This window comes from Oryctolagus cuniculus, chromosome 1 (assembly GCF_964237555.1).
Source record: "Oryctolagus cuniculus chromosome 1, mOryCun1.1, whole genome shotgun sequence".
Classification (NCBI taxonomy): Eukaryota; Metazoa; Chordata; class Mammalia; order Lagomorpha; family Leporidae; genus Oryctolagus; species Oryctolagus cuniculus.
Window position 1 is genome coordinate 92515532 of NC_091432.1, and position 22722 is coordinate 92538253.

Here is a 22722-nt window from a genome sequence, read left to right on the forward strand (position 1 = left end):
AGTCAAGGGAAATTAAATTTTAATCCAACTTGTCAGGGAAGATGCGAGAATATAAACTCCCTTCTTTGTGGAAGAAAGAAAAGAGCTTCTGTTTTGTGATTGTCCTGATAGTTAAAGTACTAATTAAAATGAAGGAGTCTATGTTCTATATTAGATGTAAAATGATCCTTGAGATAGTCAGATGGCTTTAATTGAGGTTGTCAATTAAAGAACAAGATAGACTTTGAAAGTCTAATTCAGGTGCCTCATTTCAGTTGTTTACCATTCATACCCAGTAGTCTCACCACATTGAGTGGAAGCTCTCCCCAATCCCACACCATAATTTGAAATTTTCAAACAAGATTTGAATCAAAAAATGTATCTATTGGCAATAGTTTCAGAATTTGGCCTTAACAGTTTGCAGGAAATATGTTCAAATATTTAAAAAAATACTTGAAAATATGTCTAGTTGGTTGTTTGGTAGCGATCAGAAGGAACAACAGTTCTCCCTGCATGTCAGTTTGGTTCTTTGATTCTTCCCTGGTGGCTCCGCTGGCATCAATGGCACGCTCCCAGGAGCACAGTGGGAGACAATGTTCCTTTTACTGCTCCCTCAGTTTGGAGGTTAAAAAGGATGAGAGCGCTAAGAATCCCCAGGGGATGTAGCTGTAGGCTTATTACACTCTGATGCTTTTTGAACTGCAGATTAGAATTAAAAATCTCCCACATTAAAGCTTAGACAGTTGAAAGCCAGGTCCGATTTTGATGATGGTTCTTAACCAATCATTGTTTTTGTTGAACTGACAACCCTGAATTTTGCCTTGAACACAGTAATTTTCCAAGTGAAGAATTATTTCCAAAATTATTTTTCAGAGTGGCGGCAAAAGCCCAGCTGTTTGAAAATGTTGGTTCACTTAAGCCGGTTTCTTCTGGGCGGTAAGTTCTCAAAACCATTAAACACATTTAAAAACATAAATGAAATGTTAACGCTGTTGCCTAGGATTGACATGATAGATTATCCATGGCAGCTGTGCCCCCAGATATGTTGGCCAAAGCCGCATCCACTGGCACTTCACAGGAGGTCGTGTCTGAATGGCATGTAGCATCCCAGCTTCTCCGTAGCAATGCCTCCTTTGCTGAAATCTTCCCAGAAGGATTGTAAACAAACAGACTTCCAAAAGAAAGCATTTCCATAATCCTTTGTGTACCTTGGAGCATCATTTTGGGAGCGATTTCAAAAGTGCATTCTTGACTTTTGTGAGTTATCTAACTTTTTCTGGAAGAATCCTGCAGGGCATCCATTGAAAACCTTGGTTATTCTTAAGGACCAGTGAGGTATTGTAGAGCTAATTACTCCAGGTGCCTCTGTGTTTTAAGTACAAGACTTCATTCAGGCTTTCCAGACTTTACATTCTACTCCATTGTTGAAATGATATGAGTTATTACATCTTGCTGCTATTAATGTGTTTGCTTCTAAAGTTCCTGGTTCCTTTTCTTTTCTTTGTTGCAGTCTGGTTTGTTATTTGAATAATAGAATTTCTTAAAGGTGGCTCTGTGTGTGTGTGTGTGTGTGTGTGTGTGTGTATACTATCAGCAGCTACTACAAATAGGCATTTTTATAAGTACTTGCTCAAAGAACATATAAAAGAGAGAACTTGAAAAGTAACACTTGGTTTTCCATTTGGATGTACTGATGCATTTTTGAGCTTCCTGTGTCTGGATAATTGAGACTTTGTAGTTATCAAAGATAATCCTTATTAAAGTTATATAGCCAGAGGCAAGCACTGTGGCATAGTGAGTAAAGCCACTGCCTACAACACCTACATCCCCTATGAGTGCCAGTTTGTGTCTCAGCTGCTCCACTTCTAAGCAAACTCCCTGCTAATGGCCTAGGAAAAGCAGCAGAAGATGGCCCAAGTACTTGGGCCCCTGCTACCCACATGAGATACCTAGTGAAGCTCCTGGCTCCTGGCTTCAGCCTGATGTAGCACTGGCCATTACGGTCATTCAGGGAGTGAACCAGCAGATGTAAGATTTATCTCTCTCTCTCTCTCTCTCTCTTTTTTTTTTTTTTTTTTTTTTGACAGCCAGAGTGGACAGTGAGAGAGAGAGGCAGAAAGAAAGGTCTTCCTTTGCCGTTGGTTCACCCTCCAATGGCCACCGCGGCCGGCGCGCTGCGGCCGGCGCACCGCGCTGATCCGGTGGCAGGAGCCAGGAACCAGGTGCTTTTCCTGGTCTCCCATGGGGTGCAGGGCCCAAGCAACTGGGCCATCCTCCACTGCACTCCCTGGCCTCAGCAGAGAGCTGGCCTGGAAGAGGGGCAACCGGGACAGAATCTGGCACCCCGACCGGGACTAGAATTCAGTGTGCCGGCGCCGCTAGGTGGAGGATTAGCCTAGTGAGCTGCGGCGCCGGCCTTAGATTTATCTCTCTCTCTCTCTCTCTCTCTCTCTCTCTCTCTGTCTCTCTCTCTCCCTCTCTCTCTGTGTCTCTTCCTCACTATCTATAACTCTGACTTTCCAAGTAAATAATTTTTTTAAAAAAAGGATTTATTTATTTATTTGAAGTGCAGACTTAAAGAGAGGCAGAGAGGGAGCTCTTCCATCTGCTGATTCACTCCCCAAATGGTCACAATGGCCAGAGCTGGGCTGATCTGAAGCCAGGAGCCAGGAACTTTTTCCATGTCTCCCATGTGACTTGGGTCATCTTCTTCCGCTTTCTCAAGCCATAGGAGAGAGCTGAATGGAAAGTGGAGCAGCTGGGACTTGAACCAGCACGCATATGGGGTGCCGACACTGCGAGTGGTGGCTTTACCCGCTACACCACAGCACTGCCCCATAAATACATCTTTTTTTTTTTTAAAAAAAAAAGGTTATTCAACAAAAGAATTTTATCAACGTTTTCAAAGTTTGTGGGTTTTTTTGTTTTTTGTTTTTTAAAGAGCAAGCATTTCTTAAGCAACTGTGTAATGCTAGATATGTGGTAGTTACCAGGAATACCAGTGCCTTCACACTCTTTCTGGTTTTTTCCAAAGCCTAGTGAGGGTCTTCGAATGTTATTTGTGTTTTTTGTTTGTTTGTTTGTTTGTTTTTTTAGCTCCACAGATTAGAGGCACTTTGATCTCTTAATTGGGTGGCAGTGCCTTGCATTGATACGTCTGATCCCTGAGTACTCTTACATAAGCCTCTTATCTCTGTACACAGCATCTTCATCTTCTTCCTTTTTACCAAGGCATGGTGAAAATCAAGCCTGCATTCCAGAGCAAATATCAGTTCTCTGAGATTGTCATCATTTTTAGGGTTTAGTGTAAAAGCGGTATAAGCTTGCTACTTCCATCTCTTGCACTAAATGGTTGAATTTTTCCACTAGATGGCGCTCGTTCATTAGAAAGCTCCAAACAGAATCTGACTCTTCAGAAAAAAATTCCCAGTAACCTCATAGATATCAACACAAAAAGATGCTCAAATCCCTCAAATAAAATGACATAGAATTTGCATATAACCCACACACATTATATACCTTATATACCTTAAATCATCTCCAGGCTACTTTTGATATCTACTGCAATGTACATGATATATAAGTGATTGTTTGGCTATATTTCTTAGGAAGTAATGGCAAGGGGGAAAAGTCTGTCCATGTTCAGTGTAGGTGCATTTTGTTTTTATTTACTTTTTTTAATTTATTTGACAGGTAGAGTTATAGATAGTGAGATAGAGACAGAGAAAAAGCTCTTTCTTCCATTGGTTCACTCCCCAAATGGCTACCATGGCCGGCGCTGCACCGATCCGAAGCTGGGAGCCAGGTGCTTCCTCCTGGTCTCCCATGCGGGTGCCGGGCCCAAGCACTTGGGCCATCCTCCACTGCCTTCCTGGGCCACAGCAGAGAGCTGGACTGGAAGAGGAGCAACCGGGACTAGAACCCGGCGCCCAAATGGGATGCTGGTGCCACAGGTGGAGGACCAACCAAGTGAGCCACAGCGCTGGCCCCGCATTTTATTTTTAATATTTTTGAACCATGGTTGGTTAAATCTGTTGATGTGAAACTTTCAGATATGAAAGGCCAACTGGTCTGTAATCTCACAGAGGTTTAAGGAAAAAAGCTGTTAATGAAGTAAATCAGGACACTGTTGTATCATAAAGATTTAGTCATATATCTAACAATCAACCTAGGCATTTTAATAATGTACTTTTATTTTCTAGTACATTAGCTGCTAATGGGTATTAGCAAAAGCTTAAAGCTCACTCAGCTCTACATTCAGAGTTACAGTCTTCCTCTGTTAACCAGTTGAATTTCTGGACTGTGTATAACTTGTCACTGAAACAGACACAGTTAAACAGGAATTTTGGCCCCTCACTTCCTAGTTGTATAACTTTGTAGTTACATATTTTGGTAATCCATTTACTTTATTTACTTATATAATAAAGGTCATAATTCTGAGCCTTCTGAATCATTATAAAATAGACAACAATGTACTTCACATCCATGGTAGAAGCTGTGTGGATTATCTCTACATTTATAGGTATTATAACTATTGCTTATATTGCTTGTCTAAGACACTTAGTTCTCTAATATGTTAGCAGTATTTCAGTGCTAACTCTTAACAGTCATCTGATTCTCTTTTCTACTATTAAATTAAGCTAAACAACAGATAGAAGTTAAGGACATTTCCCTAACTAACCTTCTACAATGCCTGTCTCATGTTCCTTCTGCGAAATAAGGATTACTCTTGGAATGGCCCAGAGGTAGTAGGAAGACTAGCCATGTTTGTGAAAAAGATAGGCTGGGATGTTTTGGTGAATGACCTTGAGCAACAGAAAAATACTGCCTCTGGAGTCACTGCAGACTTCAGATGCCACTAGCAGATGGGTGGCCTGATGAACAATGCACCTGAACAGATCAGGCAAGTGACCTTTCCATGAAGTTGTGGAGAAGGGAGAGAAGCAACTATTTAGAATATAATGGTAAAAATTAGGTCTTAATTAGGAGAGTAGCAAAAGTATGAAAAGCAATAAGGAGATTTTATGACTAGGATAGGACTGAGTAGCTGCTTAGATACTGAGAGTAGTGTAAAGAACATTCTAAGTGTCTGATAGTAAGAATCAGAAAGAATGGTAGCTTGGCGTCTGATCTCAGTTTTGTACACACACAGAGGGCATGGCAGTTCTGGGCATAGAGTTTGAGGAGCCTGGAGGACAAGTGAGAGGTGATTAGAAATACACAGCTAGAACCAGGGCAGCGCAGAGTTTGATGCCATTTGAGAAACTTAAATGCAACAATTGCACTGCATAGGTAAAGGTGACAGTACCTAGCATAGGGGATTTATTGCTTGGAAAAGGGAAAAAATGGCTAAGCATTGGTCTTTGGCAGATGCTTTTACTTAAAATGTTTTTTTTTAATGGTTTTATTTAGGGAACAATGTGAAAGAGTGGTTAGGAAGTGAAGGCATGGCCGCCAGTGAAGAAAAGAAAGAAATGTCAAGGAATCAAGAGAGGATGCTGGATTTAACTCCTAAGATAAAACTAGCAATCTTAAAGATAGCATGCCCAGTGGAATGGGAGAGATTACACTCTAAGACTTGGATTCTTGAATGTTTATGTACTCATTTTATTTATTTGAAAGTGAATGAGGCCGCGGCTCAGTAGGCTAATCCTCCGCCTTGCGGCGCCAGCACACCCAGTTCTAGTCCCGGTCGGGGCACCGGATTCTGTCCCGGTTGCCCCTCTTCCAGGCCAGCTCTCTGCTGTGGCCAGGGAAGGCAGTGGAGGATGGCCCGAGTGCTTGGGCCCTGCACCCCATGGGAGACCAGGATAAGTACCTGGCTCCTGCCATCGGATCAGCGCGGTGCGCCAGCCACAGCACGCTGGCCGTGGCGGCCATTGGAGGGTGAACCAACGGCAAAGGAAGACCTTTCTCTCTGTCTCTCTCTCTCTCACTGTCCACTCTGCCTGTCAAAAAAAAAAAAAAAAAAAAAAAAAAAAGAGAAAAAAAAAAGAAAGTGAATGACAGAGAGACAAAAAGAGACCTTGTGTTTCCCACTTCACTCTCCAAATGTCCACAAATGGCTTGGGGCCAGGACAGAATGAAGTCTAGAGACAGGAACTCCATTCAGGTGTCCCACATGGGTTGCAAGGGCTCAAATACTTGAGCCATCATCTGCAGCCTCCAAGGCACAGTAGCAGGAAGCTAGATCAGAAGTAGAGGCAGGACTGACAGCACCCTGATATGTGGGCATCTCATCTGGTGGCCTATCGTGTTGCACCACAACACTTACCCCTACAAGATTTATTATAATGAAGATACTGGGGGTAGACATTTGGCCCAGCAGTTAATTACCAGTTAGAACCTCCATATCCCATGGGGTTGGAGTCTCAGCTGTGCTTCTGATCCAGCCTCCTGCTAATGTGCGCCCTGGGAGGCAGCAGGTGATGGCTGAGCTGGTGGGGTCCCTGCTACCTACATAGGAGACCTGAATTGAGTTTCCAGCTCCCAGTTTTGGTCCAAATCAGCCTGGCCATTGCTGGCATTTTGAGAATGAACCAACAGATAAAATCTGTCTTTCTGACTCTGCCTTTCTCTTGCTCTCTTTCAAAAAAAAAAAAAAAAAAAAGATCCTGGGTTTTTGCCACAGACCCTGTAATGTCCAAAATGAGGACTGGGGAATCTGTAAGTGAGGACTGGGGAAACTCCCAAGTGATTATTGAGTGTGCGAAAAGTTGAGAACCAAAGAAGTAGAGAAGAATGCCATAGTACACCACACTAAGCAGATGTTGGTTATTTCCAGTTATTTTCTTTAACCAGTGGAATACCTTCCAGAACCAGATGCCACTAGGCTCTGCCTCAGCATTACAGAGGAGTGTGGGAACCATGGTCCCAAAAAATTACATTCAGTAAGTGGTGTGACCCACTTAAAGTGTCATTTAGGCAAGCTCCATAACTATCTTCTTGAATTGAGAATTCAGGAAATTAACTGAGAATTGAGAGTTTGGTTCATGCTAAAAAAAAAAAAAAAGCCTCATATATTTCTATTTTAATTTAAAGAACCAATATTTTGCTATAACTAAAAAAACACAAAAACAAAGCTCAACATAGTCTTCTTATCCAGGGAATTTGAGTTTTGAGAAGATTGTAAGTCATTGGTTTGGGAGCAGATGATGCATCTTATATTAGATCCAGAAAGCACCATGACACTCATAAGAAGGAAAAAAAGAAGCTTTGGTTTTTAAAGGAATAATCTAATTTTATCTTCTAAAATTGTGGAGAGTAATAATAAATTAAAAGGTAATAAATAATGACCCTAATATCATTATCTAAATATAATGACTCTCAAATTTTGGTGCATAGTCGTATAATCTCATCTGTGACAGTGATTCTGAAACTTTTTAGTCTTGGAACACCTTTATAAACTTAAAAGAGCATTAAGGATATCCAAAGAGCTTCTGTTTATTGGGTTATATCCATTGGTACTAATTGTATTAGAAATTAATGAATTATTATTTTTAATTTGAGAGGCAAAGAAACAGAGCATCTATCCTCTGTTTCACTCCTCAAATACCCACTACAGCTGGAGCTGGACTAGACCGAAGCCAGGATTCTGGAATTCAAGCCAGGTCTCCCACATGGCTGGCAGGCATCCAAGTAGTTGAGCTACCACCTGCTCCCTCCCAAGGTGTCCATCAGCAGGAAACTGGAGCCAAATGTGGAGCTAGGACTCTAACTCAGAAACTATAGTGTAGGATAAAGGCATCCCCACCATCATCTCATCCATAAAACCAAAGGCCTACCCTGTATTAGAAATTTTTTTATAGTCTTATTTTATTTCTTTGAAAGGCAGAGGAAGGGAGGGAACAATGGAGGGAGGGAGGGAAAAAGAGAGAAAAAAAAGAGAGCGATCCATCTTCCATCCACTTGTTCACTCCCCAGATAGCAGCAATGGGTGGGCATGGGCCAGATCAAAGCCAGGGATCAGGAGCTTCAGCTGGGTCTCCCACATGGGTGCAGGAGCCCAAGAATATGGACCATCATCTCCTGCTTTCCCAGGCACATTAACAGAGAGCTAGATGGGAAGTGGAGTAACTGGGACTCAAACAGGTGCCCATGTGAGACATCCAATACTAATACAGATATCCAAGCTGGTAATGGCCAGTGTTTGTTGAACAACAAAAAAAGGAACTATGAATATAACATGTGACAAATTTTAAGAAGTTTCCAACCGGTGATCAAGAAGCAAGCACAATGTTTATCGGTAAATTGTCATGGGCGATTTAGGGGTCATTCCAAGAACAAGTCTGCAAATATTTTTGCTTTACATACTAACATTGTTTCATGGAATGTGTTCCTCAATAGCATTATTTGTAGTTGCTAACATTTCACTGGATTCATGTACTCATTATGGAATCCTATATGCTTAGATTATAATTTTTTGTTTCTAGATTTTATACTAATACATAATGCTATAATATTTGTCTGTACTTCTCTTTCCTTTAGAAGTGAAACTTGCAGTAAGTATACAAAGTGTGTGTGTGTGTGTGTGTGTGTGTGTATTAAGTGGCCCTCCAGAAAATGTGTTGATTTTGGTGAATTTTTTATTTCTCTTAAATTTAAGATGAGCATTGGTGAATTTTGCACACTGACTTTTTCAAGCCTTTGTAAGTTTTTTCATCAGCATTAGACTGCATTGAGAATTAGGAATGAAGCTTGTGAGCAGATCATTTTCCCAATGATGAGGGGAAGAAATGGCTTTTAGGATTGTGGAGTCATTACCTTATTCTCCCACGTAGTAAAAGTAGGATATTGAAAACCCTTTTCAAAGGGATATTAGACTCTTCTGAAGAGAGATACAATAGGTGACAGTGTTATTTTCACATCCTCTTCAATACACAAGGCAGTAAAAGAGGAAGCATTAGCACCTGGAGAGGAAACTTTGCTGTCACAGAGTCCACATTAACCATCAGAGCTCAGGGGTGTGTTAGCACCTGGAGTTACAGATCTCAGCAGAGGAAAATTACGACTGTCTAGACATATGCACAAGTAATTGAAGAGTCATGACAGATAACACTTTGTGCCGTGTGTTTATGATACATTTAACAATATCTATTTAGTATAATAATCTGTATGTTTGTGCCCCCATCTAGTCCTCATATAGGGGAACACTCATGTCTGAAATATTAACAAAAAGAATTTGGTTGTATTTTAAATTGTAGTTTCACCAATTATATCATTGCAAAGAATATTCCATAATAACCATATTTAAAACTTTGGAAATTATGTCCTTATAGATTTTAGCAGTTTATCTTAATTATTACAAGAAATAATATCATGTTTATTGGAAGAAATTGTCATGGTTAGAAAGATTTATTTTTTGAGAAATACTTACATATTTTTAGGGAAATTGTTCTGCAGTCCTCAGATCAAATGGTTATAGCTGGCTAGCAGTTTTATAGGAAAAACTAATGTGTGTTTAAGATTGACATGGTCTGATTCTTAGAAGCCTTTGGAACTTGGTACCATCTTCATCTAGCGCCCTTCTCCTGGATGCAAGCAACACACTCATGTGCGTGTGTTCAGGTGCATACGTGCAGGGCTTTTTAAATGCAAAACTCGTCCTTCTCTGGGTGCTTCCACTATCTCAGTTCCACCTTAGCCTGGGAAGTTGTATTGTGTGGACTGATGGTCTTTCCCAGATGTGCTTTCCTAGCAACCTTGCTGGAGTTGTAGACTGAGACTCACATCAAGTGAAGCAGACTGGCCAGAACTTCTCTGTCAGAGTCTACATTAAATCTCCCTGTGTAAGAATCTTCCTGGGGGCCGGCATTGTAGGTCAGTGGTTTAAGCTGCTACCAGAAATGCCAATATCTCATATGGAGTGCCAGTTGAAGTCCTGACTGCTCTACTTCCGATCCAGCTCCCTGCTAATGCTCCTGGGAAAGCAGCACAAGATGGCCAAAGTAGTCAGGCACCTGCACCCATGTGGGAGACCTAGATGGAGTTCCAGGCTCGACTTTAGCCTGGCCCAGTTCTGGCCATTGTGGCCATTTAGGGAGTGAACCAGTGATGGAATCACTCAATCAATCTCTCTCTCTAACTCTGCTTTTCAAATAAATAAATCAATCTTTTTTTTTTTAAATAGAAGGAATGAATTACTTAAAAATCAAATGAATCTTTCTCTATAAAAGTCTTGCTGTGCAAGCTTTTGAATCCTTAAATAGTCTTTAGGATCCCAGATTAAATGACAATTCGTCTTTCTGGAAGTGCAGAGATCAGACCTAGGTTCTATTCCAGCAGAGAAATAAGATAGGATGGCACACTGATGTTTTGGAGAGCTGCAGGTGGCAGTTATTACAGTGCTGCTTTGCAGGCATAGTGCTAGTACCTCAGCAAGAGCAAACAAGGGATATTGAATCTTTAAATTGACTTATGTAGAAAAGGAGACTAGAACATGTTTCCTTTTTTCCCTCTCATTGAGTTAGTGAGTTTTGCTGAATTACTAAGGGTGGGGCATTGTAGTTTACATTGTAGTTGAGGGAGAAGATAAAAATATCAGCAATAACAACAAATACCAGATATAAACACCACATAGACTGGAAGTAGGATACAATCATTGCCTGGGCAGCTATTGTAGTATCCGTGGTCAGGAAGGGCCTGGCCTTTGGCAGAGGTCATGAACTTTCATGTGAACCTGGAATTACACAGCCACAGGAAAATCAACAGGACGTCATCTCAGGGAGAGAGCACAGCTAGCCTGGAGATGCCATTGAGTTTGGTGAGTTTGAGGAGAAAGAGGGCTGGTGTGACTGAATAGAGTGCATGAACAGAGGCAGACCCAAAAGAGGTAAGGGAGGCGTGTTATCAGGGAAGTCACATGATCTGATGGACAGTTTCACAACTGCCCTCGGGATGATCTGTGATGAATGGATTTTACGTGAACAAAAAGGAAACCTGGAGGTTGGTGGAAGCTATTTACGTCATGCAGGCCAGAAGGGACATTGGCTTGGACTCTGCTTGTGGAAGAGATAAGTGGATGAAGTCAGAGAAGTTGTAGGTCTTTCCAATGTCATTGAATGTTACAGATAAGGAATACCTGACCTGTGGCTTAATTAGCACCCATGGATGATGGCTTTCTTTGTGATGGTTCAAATGTGTTAAAATTCTGACTTTTTTTTTTAAGAGTATTTGGCTGCATTGAGTGTGGTCTTGACTTCACTTTTTAGGAGATGAGTATATGCTCAGATTTGCAAAGAACTCCCATCTGTCCCTGCCAAGTCTCTGGCAGTGCAGCTGTAGTTGATTGCCATTTGTCATGATCTTACCCCATATTTTATATATCATGCCCATTCAATTGACTTGCCATATTCTTTTTTTTTTTTTTTTGAAAATTTTTTTGAAAGAGTTACAGAGAGGCAGAGGCAGAGAGAGAGGGAGAAAGAGAAAGAGGTCTTCATCTGCTGTTCCCCTCCAGGTGGCCGCCATAGCCAGAGCAGTGCCGATCTGGAGGCAGGAGCTTCTTCCAGGTCTCCCATGTAGGTACAGGGGCCCAAGGACTTGGGCCATCGTCCACTGCTTTCCCAGGCCACAGCAGAGAGCTGGATTGGAAGTGCAACAGCTGGGACTTGAACCGGCACCCATATGGGATGCCAGCACTGCAGGCAAAGGCTTTAACCCAATGTGCCACAGCACTGGCCCCTTGCCATATTCCACAGACCTTTTAATTTTTGATTGTCACCTCATGTAACATAAAAATGAAAGTGGTTTTAAAAAAAAGCTTTAGGGTTCCCAGTAATCTTGGTTTTTATGCAGCTGTAAAAACAGCCTATTTATTTAACCTAAATAGACCCATAACTGAGAAAGAAATTGAAACAGTAATAAAGGCCCTCTCAACAAAGAAAAGTCCAAGACCAGATGGATTCACTGCTGAATTCTACCAGACATTTAAAGAAGAACTAATTCCACTTCTTCTCAAACTATTCAGAACAATCAAAAAAGATGGAATCCTCCCAAATTCTTTCTATGAAGCCAGCATCACCTTAATCCCTAAGCCAGAGAAAGATGCAGCATTGAAAGAAAATCACAGACCAATATCCCTGATGAACATAGATGCAAAAATCCTCAATAAAATTCTCGCCAATAGAATACAACAACACATCAGAAAAATCATCCACCCAGACCGAGTGGGATTTATCCCTAGTATGCAGGGATGGTTTAATGTGTGCAAATCAATCAATGTGATACACCACATTAACAAACTGAAGAAGAAAAACCATATGATTATCTCAATAGATGCAGAGAAAGCATTTGATAAAATGCAACACCCTTTCATGATGAATACTCTAAGGAAACTGGGTATGGAAGGAACATTCCTTAATACAGTCAAAGCAATTTATGAAAAAACCATGGCCAGCATCCTATTGAATGGGGAAAAGTTGGAAGCATTTCCACTGAGATCTGGTACCAGACAGGGATGCCCACTCTCACCACTGCTATTCAACATAGTTCTGGAAGTTTGAGCCAGAGCCATCAAGCAAGAAATAGAAATTAAAGGGATACAACTTGGGTAGGAAGAAGTCAAACTATCCCTCTTTGCGGACGATATGATTCTTTATTTAGAGGATCCAAAGAACTCTACTAAGAGACTATTGGAACTCATAGAAGAGTTTGGAAAAGTAGCAGGATATAAAATCAATGCACAAAAATCAACAGCCTTTGTATACACAGACAATGCCATGGCTGAGGAAGAACTTCTAAGATCAATCCCATTCACAATAGCTACAAAAACAATCAAATACCTTGGAATAAACTTAACCAAGGACGTTAAAGATCTCTATGATGAGAATTAGAAAATCTTAAAGAAAGAAATAGAAGAGGATACCAAAAGATGGAAAAATCTTCCATGCTCATGGACTGGAAGAATCAACATAATCAAAATGTCCATTCTCCCAAAAGCAATGTAAAAATTCAGTGCGATACCAATCAAGATACCAAAGACATTCTTCTCAGATCTAGAAAAAATGATGCTGAAATTCCTGTGGAGACACAGGAGACCTCGAATAACTAAGCAATTTTGTACAACATAAACAAAGCTGGAGGCATCACAATACCAGATTTCAGGACATACTACAGGGCAGTTGTAATCAAAACAGCATGGTACTGGTACAGAAACAGATGGATAGACCAATGGAACAGAATTGAAACACCAGAAATCAAACATCTGCAGCCAACTTATATTTGATCAAGGTTACAAAACCAATCCCTGGAGCAAGGACAGTCTATTCAACAAATGGTGCTGGGAAAACTGGATTTCCACGTGCAGAAGCATGAAGCAAGACCCCTACCTTACATCTTACACAAAAATCCACTCAACATGGATTAAAGACCTAAATCTACGACCCGACACCATCAAATTATTAGAGAACATTGGGGAAACCTTGCAAGATATTGGCACAGGCAAAGAGTTTCTGGAAAAGACCTGGGAGGCACAGGCAGTCAAAGCCAAAATTAACTATTGGGATTGCATCAAATTGAGAAGTTTCTGTACTGCAAAAGAAAGTCAGGAAAGTGAAGAGACAACCGACAGAATGGGAAAAAATATTTGCAAACTATGCAACAGATAAAGGGTTAATAACCAGCATCTACAAAGAGATCAAGAAACTCCACAACATCAAAACAAACAACCCACTTAAGAGATGGGCCAAGGACCTCAAGAGACATTTTTCAAAAAAGGAAATCCAAATGGCCAACAGACACATGAAAAAATGTTCAAGATCACTAGCAATCAGGGAAATGCAAGTCAAAACAACAATGAGGTTTCATCTCACTCCAGTTAGAATGGCTCACATACAGAAATCTACCAACAATAGATGCTGGCAAGGATGTGGGGAAAAAGGGACACTAACCCACTGTTGGTGGGAATGCAAATTGGTTAAGCCACTATGGAAGTCAGTCTGGAGATTCCTCAGAAACCTGAATATAACCCTACCATTCAACCCAGCCATCCCACTCCTTGGAATTTACCCAAAGGAAATTAAATTGGCAAACAAACAAGCTGTCTGCACATTAATGTTTATTGCAGCTCAATTCAAAATAGCTACAACCTGGAACCAACCCAAATGCCCATCAACAGTAGACTGGATAAAGAAATTATGGGACATGTACTCTATAGAATACTTTACAGCAGTAAAAAACAATGAAATCCGGTCATTTGCAACAATATGGAGGAATCTGGAAAACATTATGCTGAGTGAAATAAGCCAGTCCCAGAGGGACAAATATCATATTTTCTCCCTGATCGGTGACAACTAACTGAGCACCAAAAAGGAAACCTGTTAAAGTGAAATGAACACTATGAGAAACGGTGACTTGATCAGCATAGCCCTGACTGTTAATGAACAACTTAATACATTATCCTTCTTAGTATTTTTTTTGTTTGTTCTACTTAATACTATTAGTTGAATTCTGTAATTAATACACAGTTATTATTAAGTGTTGAAACTTAACTGAAAAGTGATCGCTGTTAAATATAAGAGTGGGAATAAGAGAGGGAAGAGATGTACAATTTGGGACATGCTCAAGCTGACTTGCCCCAAACAGTAGAGTTAGAAACATACCAGGGGATTCCAATTCAATCCCATCAAGGTGGCATGTACCAATGCCATCTCACTAGTCCCAGTGATCAATTTCTGTTCACAATTGATCATAATGATAGGACTAAGAACCAAAGGGATCACATAAACAAGACTAGTGTCTGAAAATACTAACCAATAGAATAAAAAAGGGAGAGAACGATCCAACATGGGAAGCAAGATACTCAGCAGACTCATAGAATGGCGGATGTCCTAAACAGCACTCTGGCCTCAGAATCAGCCCTAAAGGCATTCGGATCCAGCTGAAAAGCCCATGAGAGTATTTCAGGCATGGAAAGCCAAGACATTCTGTCAAAAAAAAAAAAAATGACCTAAATGAAAGATCTCTGTGAGATCACGGTGGAAAGAACAAGTCATCAAAGAAGGAGGTACCTTTCTCTGAAGGGAGGAGAGAACTTCCACTTTGACTTCGACCCTGTCTAAATAAGGTAAGAGTCGGTGAACTCAAAAGGCTTCAATAGCCTTGGAAACTCATGACAAGAGCCTAGGGTGATTACTGATGCAATAAACACAGAGTGTCAATTGGTAAAGTCAACAACAGGAATCACTGTGCACTTACTCCTCATGTAGGATCTCTGTCCTTAATGTGCTGTACATTGTATTTTAATGCTATAACTAGTACTCAAACTGTATTTTTCACTTTGTGTTTCAATGTGGGTGCAAACTGTTGAAATCTTTACTTAATATATGCTAAACTGATCTTCTGTATATAAAGAGAATTGAAAATGAATCTTGATGTAAATGGAAGGGGAGAGAGAGCGGGAAAGGGGAGGGTTGCGGGTGGGAGGGAAGTTATGGGGGGGATGCCATTGTAATCCATAAGCTGTACTTTAGAAATTTATATTCATTAAATAAAAGTTAAAAAAAAAAACAGCCTATTTAGCAGCTCACTAACAATGAAATAATAGTAGTCTTTTAAAAAATGTGTTCATTTACTTAATACATTATCCCTCTTAGTAGTTTTTTTGTCTGTTCTACTTAATATGACTGGTTTAATTCTGTAATTAATACACAGTTATTCTTAAGTGTTGAAATTTAACTGAAATGTGATCCCTGTTAAACATAAGAGTAGGAATAAGAGAGGGAAGAGATGTATAATTTGGGACATGCTCAAGCTGACTTGCCCCAAATGGTAGAGTTAGAAACATACCAGGGTACTCCAATTTAATCCCATCAAGGTGGCATGTACCAATGCCATCTCACTAGTCCAAGTGATCAATTTCAGTTCACAATTGATCATAATGAAAGGACTAAGAGTCAAAGGGAGCACATAAGCAAGTCTAGTACTGCTAACACTAACCGATAGAATAAATAAAGGGGAGAGTGATCCAACATGGGAAGTGAGATACTCAGCAGACTCATAGAATGGCAGATGTCCTAAATAGCACTCTGGCCTCAGAATCAGCCCTAAAGGCATTCCGATCTGGCTGAAAAGCCCATGAGAGTATTTCAGGCATGGAAAGCCAAGACACTCTGGCAAAAGATCTCTGTGAGTGAGATCCCAGTGGAAAGAACAGGTCTTCAAAGAAGGAGGTACCTTTCTCTGAAGGGAGGAGAGAACCTCCACTTTGACTATGACCTTGTCTAAACAAGATAAGAATCGGAGAACTCAGAGGGCTTCCATAGCCTTGGAAACTCATGACTGGAGCATAGGGAGACTACTGATGCCATAGACAGGAGTGTCAATTGGTGAAGTCAACAACAGGAGTCACTGTGCACTTACTCCTCATGTAGGATCTCTGTCCTTAATGTGCTGTGCATTGAGATTTAATGCTATAACGAGTACTCAAACAATATATTTCACTTTGTGTTTCTATGGGGGTGCAAACTGTTGAAATCTTTACTTAATGCATACTGATCCTCTGTAAAAAAAAAAAAAAAAAGAAAAGAAAAGAACAGAAACTATCAACTCCCAACTTGACTCTCACTGGGATTAAACATGACAATAGGTCTGATCTGATTTCATCATCATTAAAAAAAATCATCTATTATTTTTCACTTTATGTTTCTGTGTGGGAGCGAACTGTTGAAATCCTTACTTAATGTATACTAAGCTGATCTTCTGTATATTAAGATAATCGAAAATGAATCTTGATGTGAATGGAAGGGGAGAGGGAGTGGGAAAGGGGAGGGTTGTGGGTAGGAGGGACGGTATGGGGGGGAAGCCATTGTAATCCATTATTCGTACTTTGGAAACTTATATTCATTAAATAAAAAAAATAAATAAAAAATGCTCCCAGTTAAAAAAAAAATGTGTTCATTTATTTGAAACACAGAGTGACAGAGAGAAGGTAAAGGTACAGATCTTTCATCCTCTGCTTCACTCCCCAAAGGGCTACAATGACTAGGACTGGGCCATGTCCAGGCCAAGGAGCCAGGAACTCCATCCATGTCTCCCACATGGGTGGCAGAGGCCCAAGCACTTGGGCCATCCTCTGCTGCTTTCCTAGGCAGCTGGATTGGAAGCAGAGCAAGAGAGACTTGGACCAGCACTCCAATATGTGATGCCAGCGTCTCAAACGGCAGCTTAACCCATTATGCCACTATGCCGGCCCAGAGCAGCCTTTATAACTGATCTGAGCTGTGTCATAAGCCAGGTGCTCAGCCATGGAGGACACTGCCTTAGAAACAGAAAAAGGGCTTTTGGTGTGGTGGTAACTTTTGATTTCTTGATTGTGTGCAGTTTGTGGAAAATGCACTGATAGACCTCTCCATGTGTGGTTTCTCTGTGGGTATTACATTCCAGTTACACCTAAAAATTAATAGAATTCTTGAAGACAAATTTTAACTGTATAGATAGATACACTTGGTTGATTGTCGTGGTTTTGACAAATCATCTTACCCTTTCAGCCAAGCCAAAGCCATGTACTCCTGCAAAGCTGAGCACAGCCATGAGCTCTCCTTCCCCCAAGGGGCGATATTTTCTAACGGTAAGTCTGTCTATTTCGAGAACTTGCGTTTGTCTTCGTGAAGGAATGCTATAGTGGTAAAGAACTGAAAGTGGCGGCCGTGAGGCCCGAACTCAATGCTAGACCCTGCCCCTTATAACCTGCATTAGTGAACGTGTATGACCCCTCTGGACTCAGCGCATTCACTCCTCTGTGGATGCACACGTTTGTGTGCATATGTGTACACCGGCACCTACTTGCATGTGTGAGAAAGAGATTGCTTTATTGATTATGTGGGCGCAAAAGCCATTCCAACTTTAAAGGGTTGTGATTTTTTGTTCTGAAAATTTGCACATACATTCAAGGTTCATATTGATAAATAACGACTTGGTCTTGCCATTTTTCCATAAATATTCCTATTGTTTGCTTCGGATTTCCTTTCTACTTTTGCTAGATTTTTCTGCCTTCACATCATTTTATAATGACATACTGGGATATCTTGTGATACGATTATTGTTTTTTTTTTTAAGATATTTACTTGTTTATTTATTTGAAAGTCAGAGTTACACAGAGAGAGAAGGAGAGGCAGAGAGAGAAAGAAAGAGAGAGGTCTTCCATCTGCTGGTTCACTCCCCAGTTGGCTGCAACGGCCAGAGCTGTGCCGATCCAAAGCCAGGAGCTTTTTTTGGGGGGGTTTTCCACATGGGTGCCAGGGCCCAAGGACTTGAGCTATCTCCTACTGCTTTCCCAGGCCATAGTGGGGAGCTGGATCATAAGTGGAGTGGCCAGGACTTGAACCTGTGCCCATAGGGTTGCCAGCACTGCAGGCGGAGGCTTTACCTGCCATGCCACAGTGCGCCAGCCCGAAGATTGTTGTTTTTAGCCCTTGTTTATACTCCTTTGGAACTGTGGTCTTCCTATTTTTTACTTGTTCAATATTAAGATTAGTGGTGAATGAAGCCTGTGATTACAAAGGGAATTGAAATTATGTCTTTGTAAAAATTAAAAAAAGAAAGGAGGTATGGATTGAAGGAAGGGCAGTGAGAAGGAGGGAAATATGGTTGTCTTCTTGGAACTATACCTATGAAATACGTGAGATCTGTTCTGTTTATATTAATAAAAATTTTTTTTAAATTACCTTCTCTTCCACAGTAAAATGATAAAGATACTTTTTAAAATGGCAGCTTAGTTAAGAGAAGGCTAATTATAGTATTTAATGTCAAAACAGGAACACCCCTGGGATGGGGGAAAACAGATACTTCTAGAATTGCTACTCTGGAGACTAGAACTAGAGATCAGAGGATGGATGGGAAGGAAAACCTTAACTTTCGACTTTCCTAGATGGTTTGAAATTTTTTGGATGTGTACATGTTATTTTTTTCCCTTTTTAAATAAAACTGCTTTATTGAGACAAAAATCTGTACTGATGCAATCTGAATTGGATTTTTAACTCATTTGTTTATGTAACTATTGGAATCTAGTGGTGATTGAGTGATATTTATTTCTCTATTTATTTTGCCAGTGTACCCATCAGTGGAACCCGGATGGTTAAAGGCAACTTATGAAGGCAAAACAGGACTAGTCCCAGAAAATTATGTTGTCTTCCTCTAATGCTGTTTAGTGGATGGCAGTATCTTCATGGTATCCATGGTGACAAATAAGAAGTGCGATGATTTTATCTGACACAGATATGGGGATCAGCCCACTCAATGAAAACAGTCCATTTCTATCAAGTTCTTCACCTGCAGACTATGTAGCTCCATATTAATGGAAAAAGAAAATAAGAAAGTATAAACTATTTACCATTCTTTCTTGGCTGGTTTCTTATTTTAAAAATATTACTTTAAAAAAAACGGTAAGTCACTCTCTACAATGTCTCTTCCATAGTAACTGTGGAATCTCAAATACCATGTTAAAATATTATATCCCCAAAATTTGAAAACCAGAAACCTGCTATATGGATTTTGAGATGCGTCTTTTACTGTCGGGCATTCTCTGAGCAACCTTGAACTCATTACTTAAAAATGTAATTTAAATTGTTCATTTTATTATTTTTTTCTTAAAAATATACTGCTTTTATATGTGATTGTTTTGCTGGTCCTAAACATTTCAAGGAAATAAGTCTTCGTTCTAACATAATTTTATTTTGTTTCCTAAATAGATGATAATATTCAGAAGCAATAATGTATATGATGTCTGTAAAGAAAGCCAACTTAAGTCATACACTGATTCCACTGTAAACAGTCCATCCAGCATTGCAGATAGCTTCCATGGGTGTAGAGGAGGGATCAGCAAACTGTTTCTGTTAAAGACTATTAGTAGAAGGGTTTGTGGTGGGCTCGATTTGGCTTGTGGGTCATAGTTTGCTGACCCTTAGTTTAGAGAATGTGTGAAATTGTTCTTTATAACTTTGGGATTTTATAAAATTTTACTGCATTAACATATAAATACTGATAAGTCATACACATATACTCTCTGCTAGTAGCAGAATAGTGGCATCACAAAAGTATAGCTATAATAATGGATAAACTGTAAAAGCACAGTACAAAGGCATACTACTTAAATTCCACTTGTAACACTCTAAAGTGTCAAAATATTGTAATGGTACCCAGCATTGGCTTTGGGGACACTGTTTTACAAATGATAAAGATGTTTGATGATACTAGTAGGGAAGCTATGCCTCAAAGTCTATGTTTAGTTGAAACAGAAAATAAACAAAAAGACACAGGACTCTTCAATCATATTGAGTCACAAAATTTGAAATTGTGTCATCATCTTTAACAGTAATAAAATCTGTATGTGATTTTCTTTTATGCCAATAAGTGTAACATCCTTTATTAGGATTTTTTTCTGGATTTATAGAGAACAAAAATTTATGTTTACTACCCATCAACATTTGGTCATGCAGCAATTGTTTCTATAATTTCTATTTCAACAATTCTAATATATTATTTCTATAAATATCTATATGTGGCAAAAAAAAAAAAGAAACAAAAAAGAAACTTTCTTAGGATTCCAAAAAGTGGTTATTTACCATGTGGCTGCCTACTCGGCCTTGATATCTTACTTGATATTTCAGACTTTCCCCTATATAGACACTCAGGTATTAACTTTTTAAATCTCTTTTTTACATGATATTGTAATCTGTAGCCTCAATCTCTTTCATGTTCAATTAATACTACTAGAACTAATAGGCTAAACACATACACATACAAACCATGTCTCAGTATTTATGCTTTTAAAAAGAAAAGTAATAAAAATAGCCAGAATTAGGATTAACCAGTGAAGAGCATAGTAGTGAACAGAGTCACAGCCGGGAAAATGTATCAGTGAATCAAAATAATGAAAAACATTCTAACAGCATAAAAATTGGTGATGTAGTGGAAAGATCTGATGAAAGTGTATCTTGTTCTTTTCCCTCTTGCTGTTGACTCTGTTCACTATAATAAGGTGCCGGAGCTTCTTGGCCAAAGTCCTTGGTGGCCATTAGTAGTATTGACAGCATTGCCAGTCTAATTACCTTCTGCGGGAACAGAAGGTAGCCTTTCCAGTGTACCAGCCCTTAGTGGCTAGGGCACCCACGTTTTAAGCACTCTTGCCATTACCTGGCATTCTGCTGGATTAGAACCTCTCCAGGCAAATTGGCTTTCTTTCAAAGACCAACTTGACTCCAAAGAGAGATTCAGAATCCTACTTCACTTGCTGCTGCATAAAGAAATCTCAGCCTTCATTTTACTTTAACACAGACCAGAGTGTCCCTATTAGCTAGTAACACTGATGCTCAATGAGAAACAAAAGCCGTTGCTTCTAGAACATGGCTGTGTCATCCAGCTCTCCTTCTAATGATGATACTTGCTTTGTGGCAGTCCCTACAGTGATCCCTTTCCTGAAGCAAGCAACAAATGTGTTGGTTCAAGTTATGCATTTGTTTGAAGTTTTCATCTTGCAGATTTGTGAGGAGGGTTCTTTTTCTTCATATGGATTACGTATGTAAGCAAGACCTGGCTACATACTGGAGACAGGCTATAGCTGCTTGTCTTTTGTTGTTAAGTTTCCTACAGATAAGGTATTTTGAGCATGGAGAAAATCATGGAAATTAAACACCTGGAGTATTAATTATACAGGAAAACAAAGCTACTCATTGGAATAGGACCACTTTCAGAATTGTAATAGTATTGTAATAACAGAATTTGAGCTTTTCAGAGACAATGTGAAGATATGTTAGAATTGCCAAATCCATTACGTTGGAGCATGCAACAAGTGTACCCTGATCACAGTTTAGGATATAATCAGTGTGAGGATGACATTGAGAGGCCTAATCAAGGATCTCGCGTGTTACATGACAACATCCCTGAGAATAAACTTTTATGAGTTTCACAGATGACTTTTTTATTGTTCCATAACACCACCAAAATTATAGAAGCTTTTCAGTCAACTGACGGATTTTTCTGTTGTGTTCTGTGTTCATGTCTGAAAAGTAATGTTCCTCTAAACGTCTATGAAGTATGGAGAAGTGCTGTTTCTCCTTGTTTGATGTGAATGGTTTCGCTTGTTTGTTGCATTGGTTCTCTGTGCTTTGTAATGTACAGGAGCATAACAAGGCTTCTCAACACTGGCTCCTTTGCTGACTCTTTCAGGAATGGTGGGGGAAAAATGTACTTAACAATCCTTCAGTTCCAAACTATCCCAGTTCCCAAATAGGAAAAAATAAAGAGATGCAACAACTTTCATTTTATTCTTATTCCATGGTAACGAGCCTTATATGTTATGATTTGCCTTTTAAAGATCCACCATGTTGTGAAGAAAACAAATCTTTTACCAAACTCCTACAAAGATGGCGCCACCTCCTTACTGGTAGTTTTATTCCTCAGGTCAGTCTGCATCAAAAAGGATATCATTCACCTGGAGGTACTTGAGAGTCCCTCACAGCCTTGCCTTAAACAACTTCAATTTGTAGAACAAGTTGAAAAATCCTTTGTCTAAAATTCTGGGGACCAGAAGTATGTGGATTTCAGATTTGGGAAATTTTTTAAATACATGAGTTCTCTTAGGAATGGAACGCAAGTCACATAATCCTGATACACAAAGCCTGAGGGTAATTTTATACAATGGGTTTAATAGTTTTTCTAGAATTTTCCATGATGCTGTCATGTTGGTGCTCAAAAATATTTTAAGATTTCAGGTTTTTAGATTACGGATACTCAACATGTAATACCCTC

At 39.8% G+C, this 22722-nt stretch overlaps 1 protein-coding gene across 5 annotated transcripts in view; it reads left to right on the top strand.

Moving 5' to 3' along the window:
- Positions 1-22244, top strand: part of ARHGAP42 (Rho GTPase activating protein 42) — a 304390-nt gene extending 282146 nt beyond the window's left edge. For all 5 annotated transcript variants that reach the window (XM_051820336.2, XM_017343749.3, XM_002708607.5 and 2 more), the window contains 3 exons: positions 853-915; positions 17466-17545; positions 19026-22244. In XM_051820336.2, coding sequence (XP_051676296.1) covers positions 853-915; positions 17466-17545; positions 19026-19114 — 232 coding nt within the window. In that variant the 3' untranslated portion in view covers positions 19115-22244. The remainder of the gene's footprint in view (positions 1-852; positions 916-17465; positions 17546-19025) is intronic.
- Positions 22245-22722: the final 478 nt, after the last annotated feature.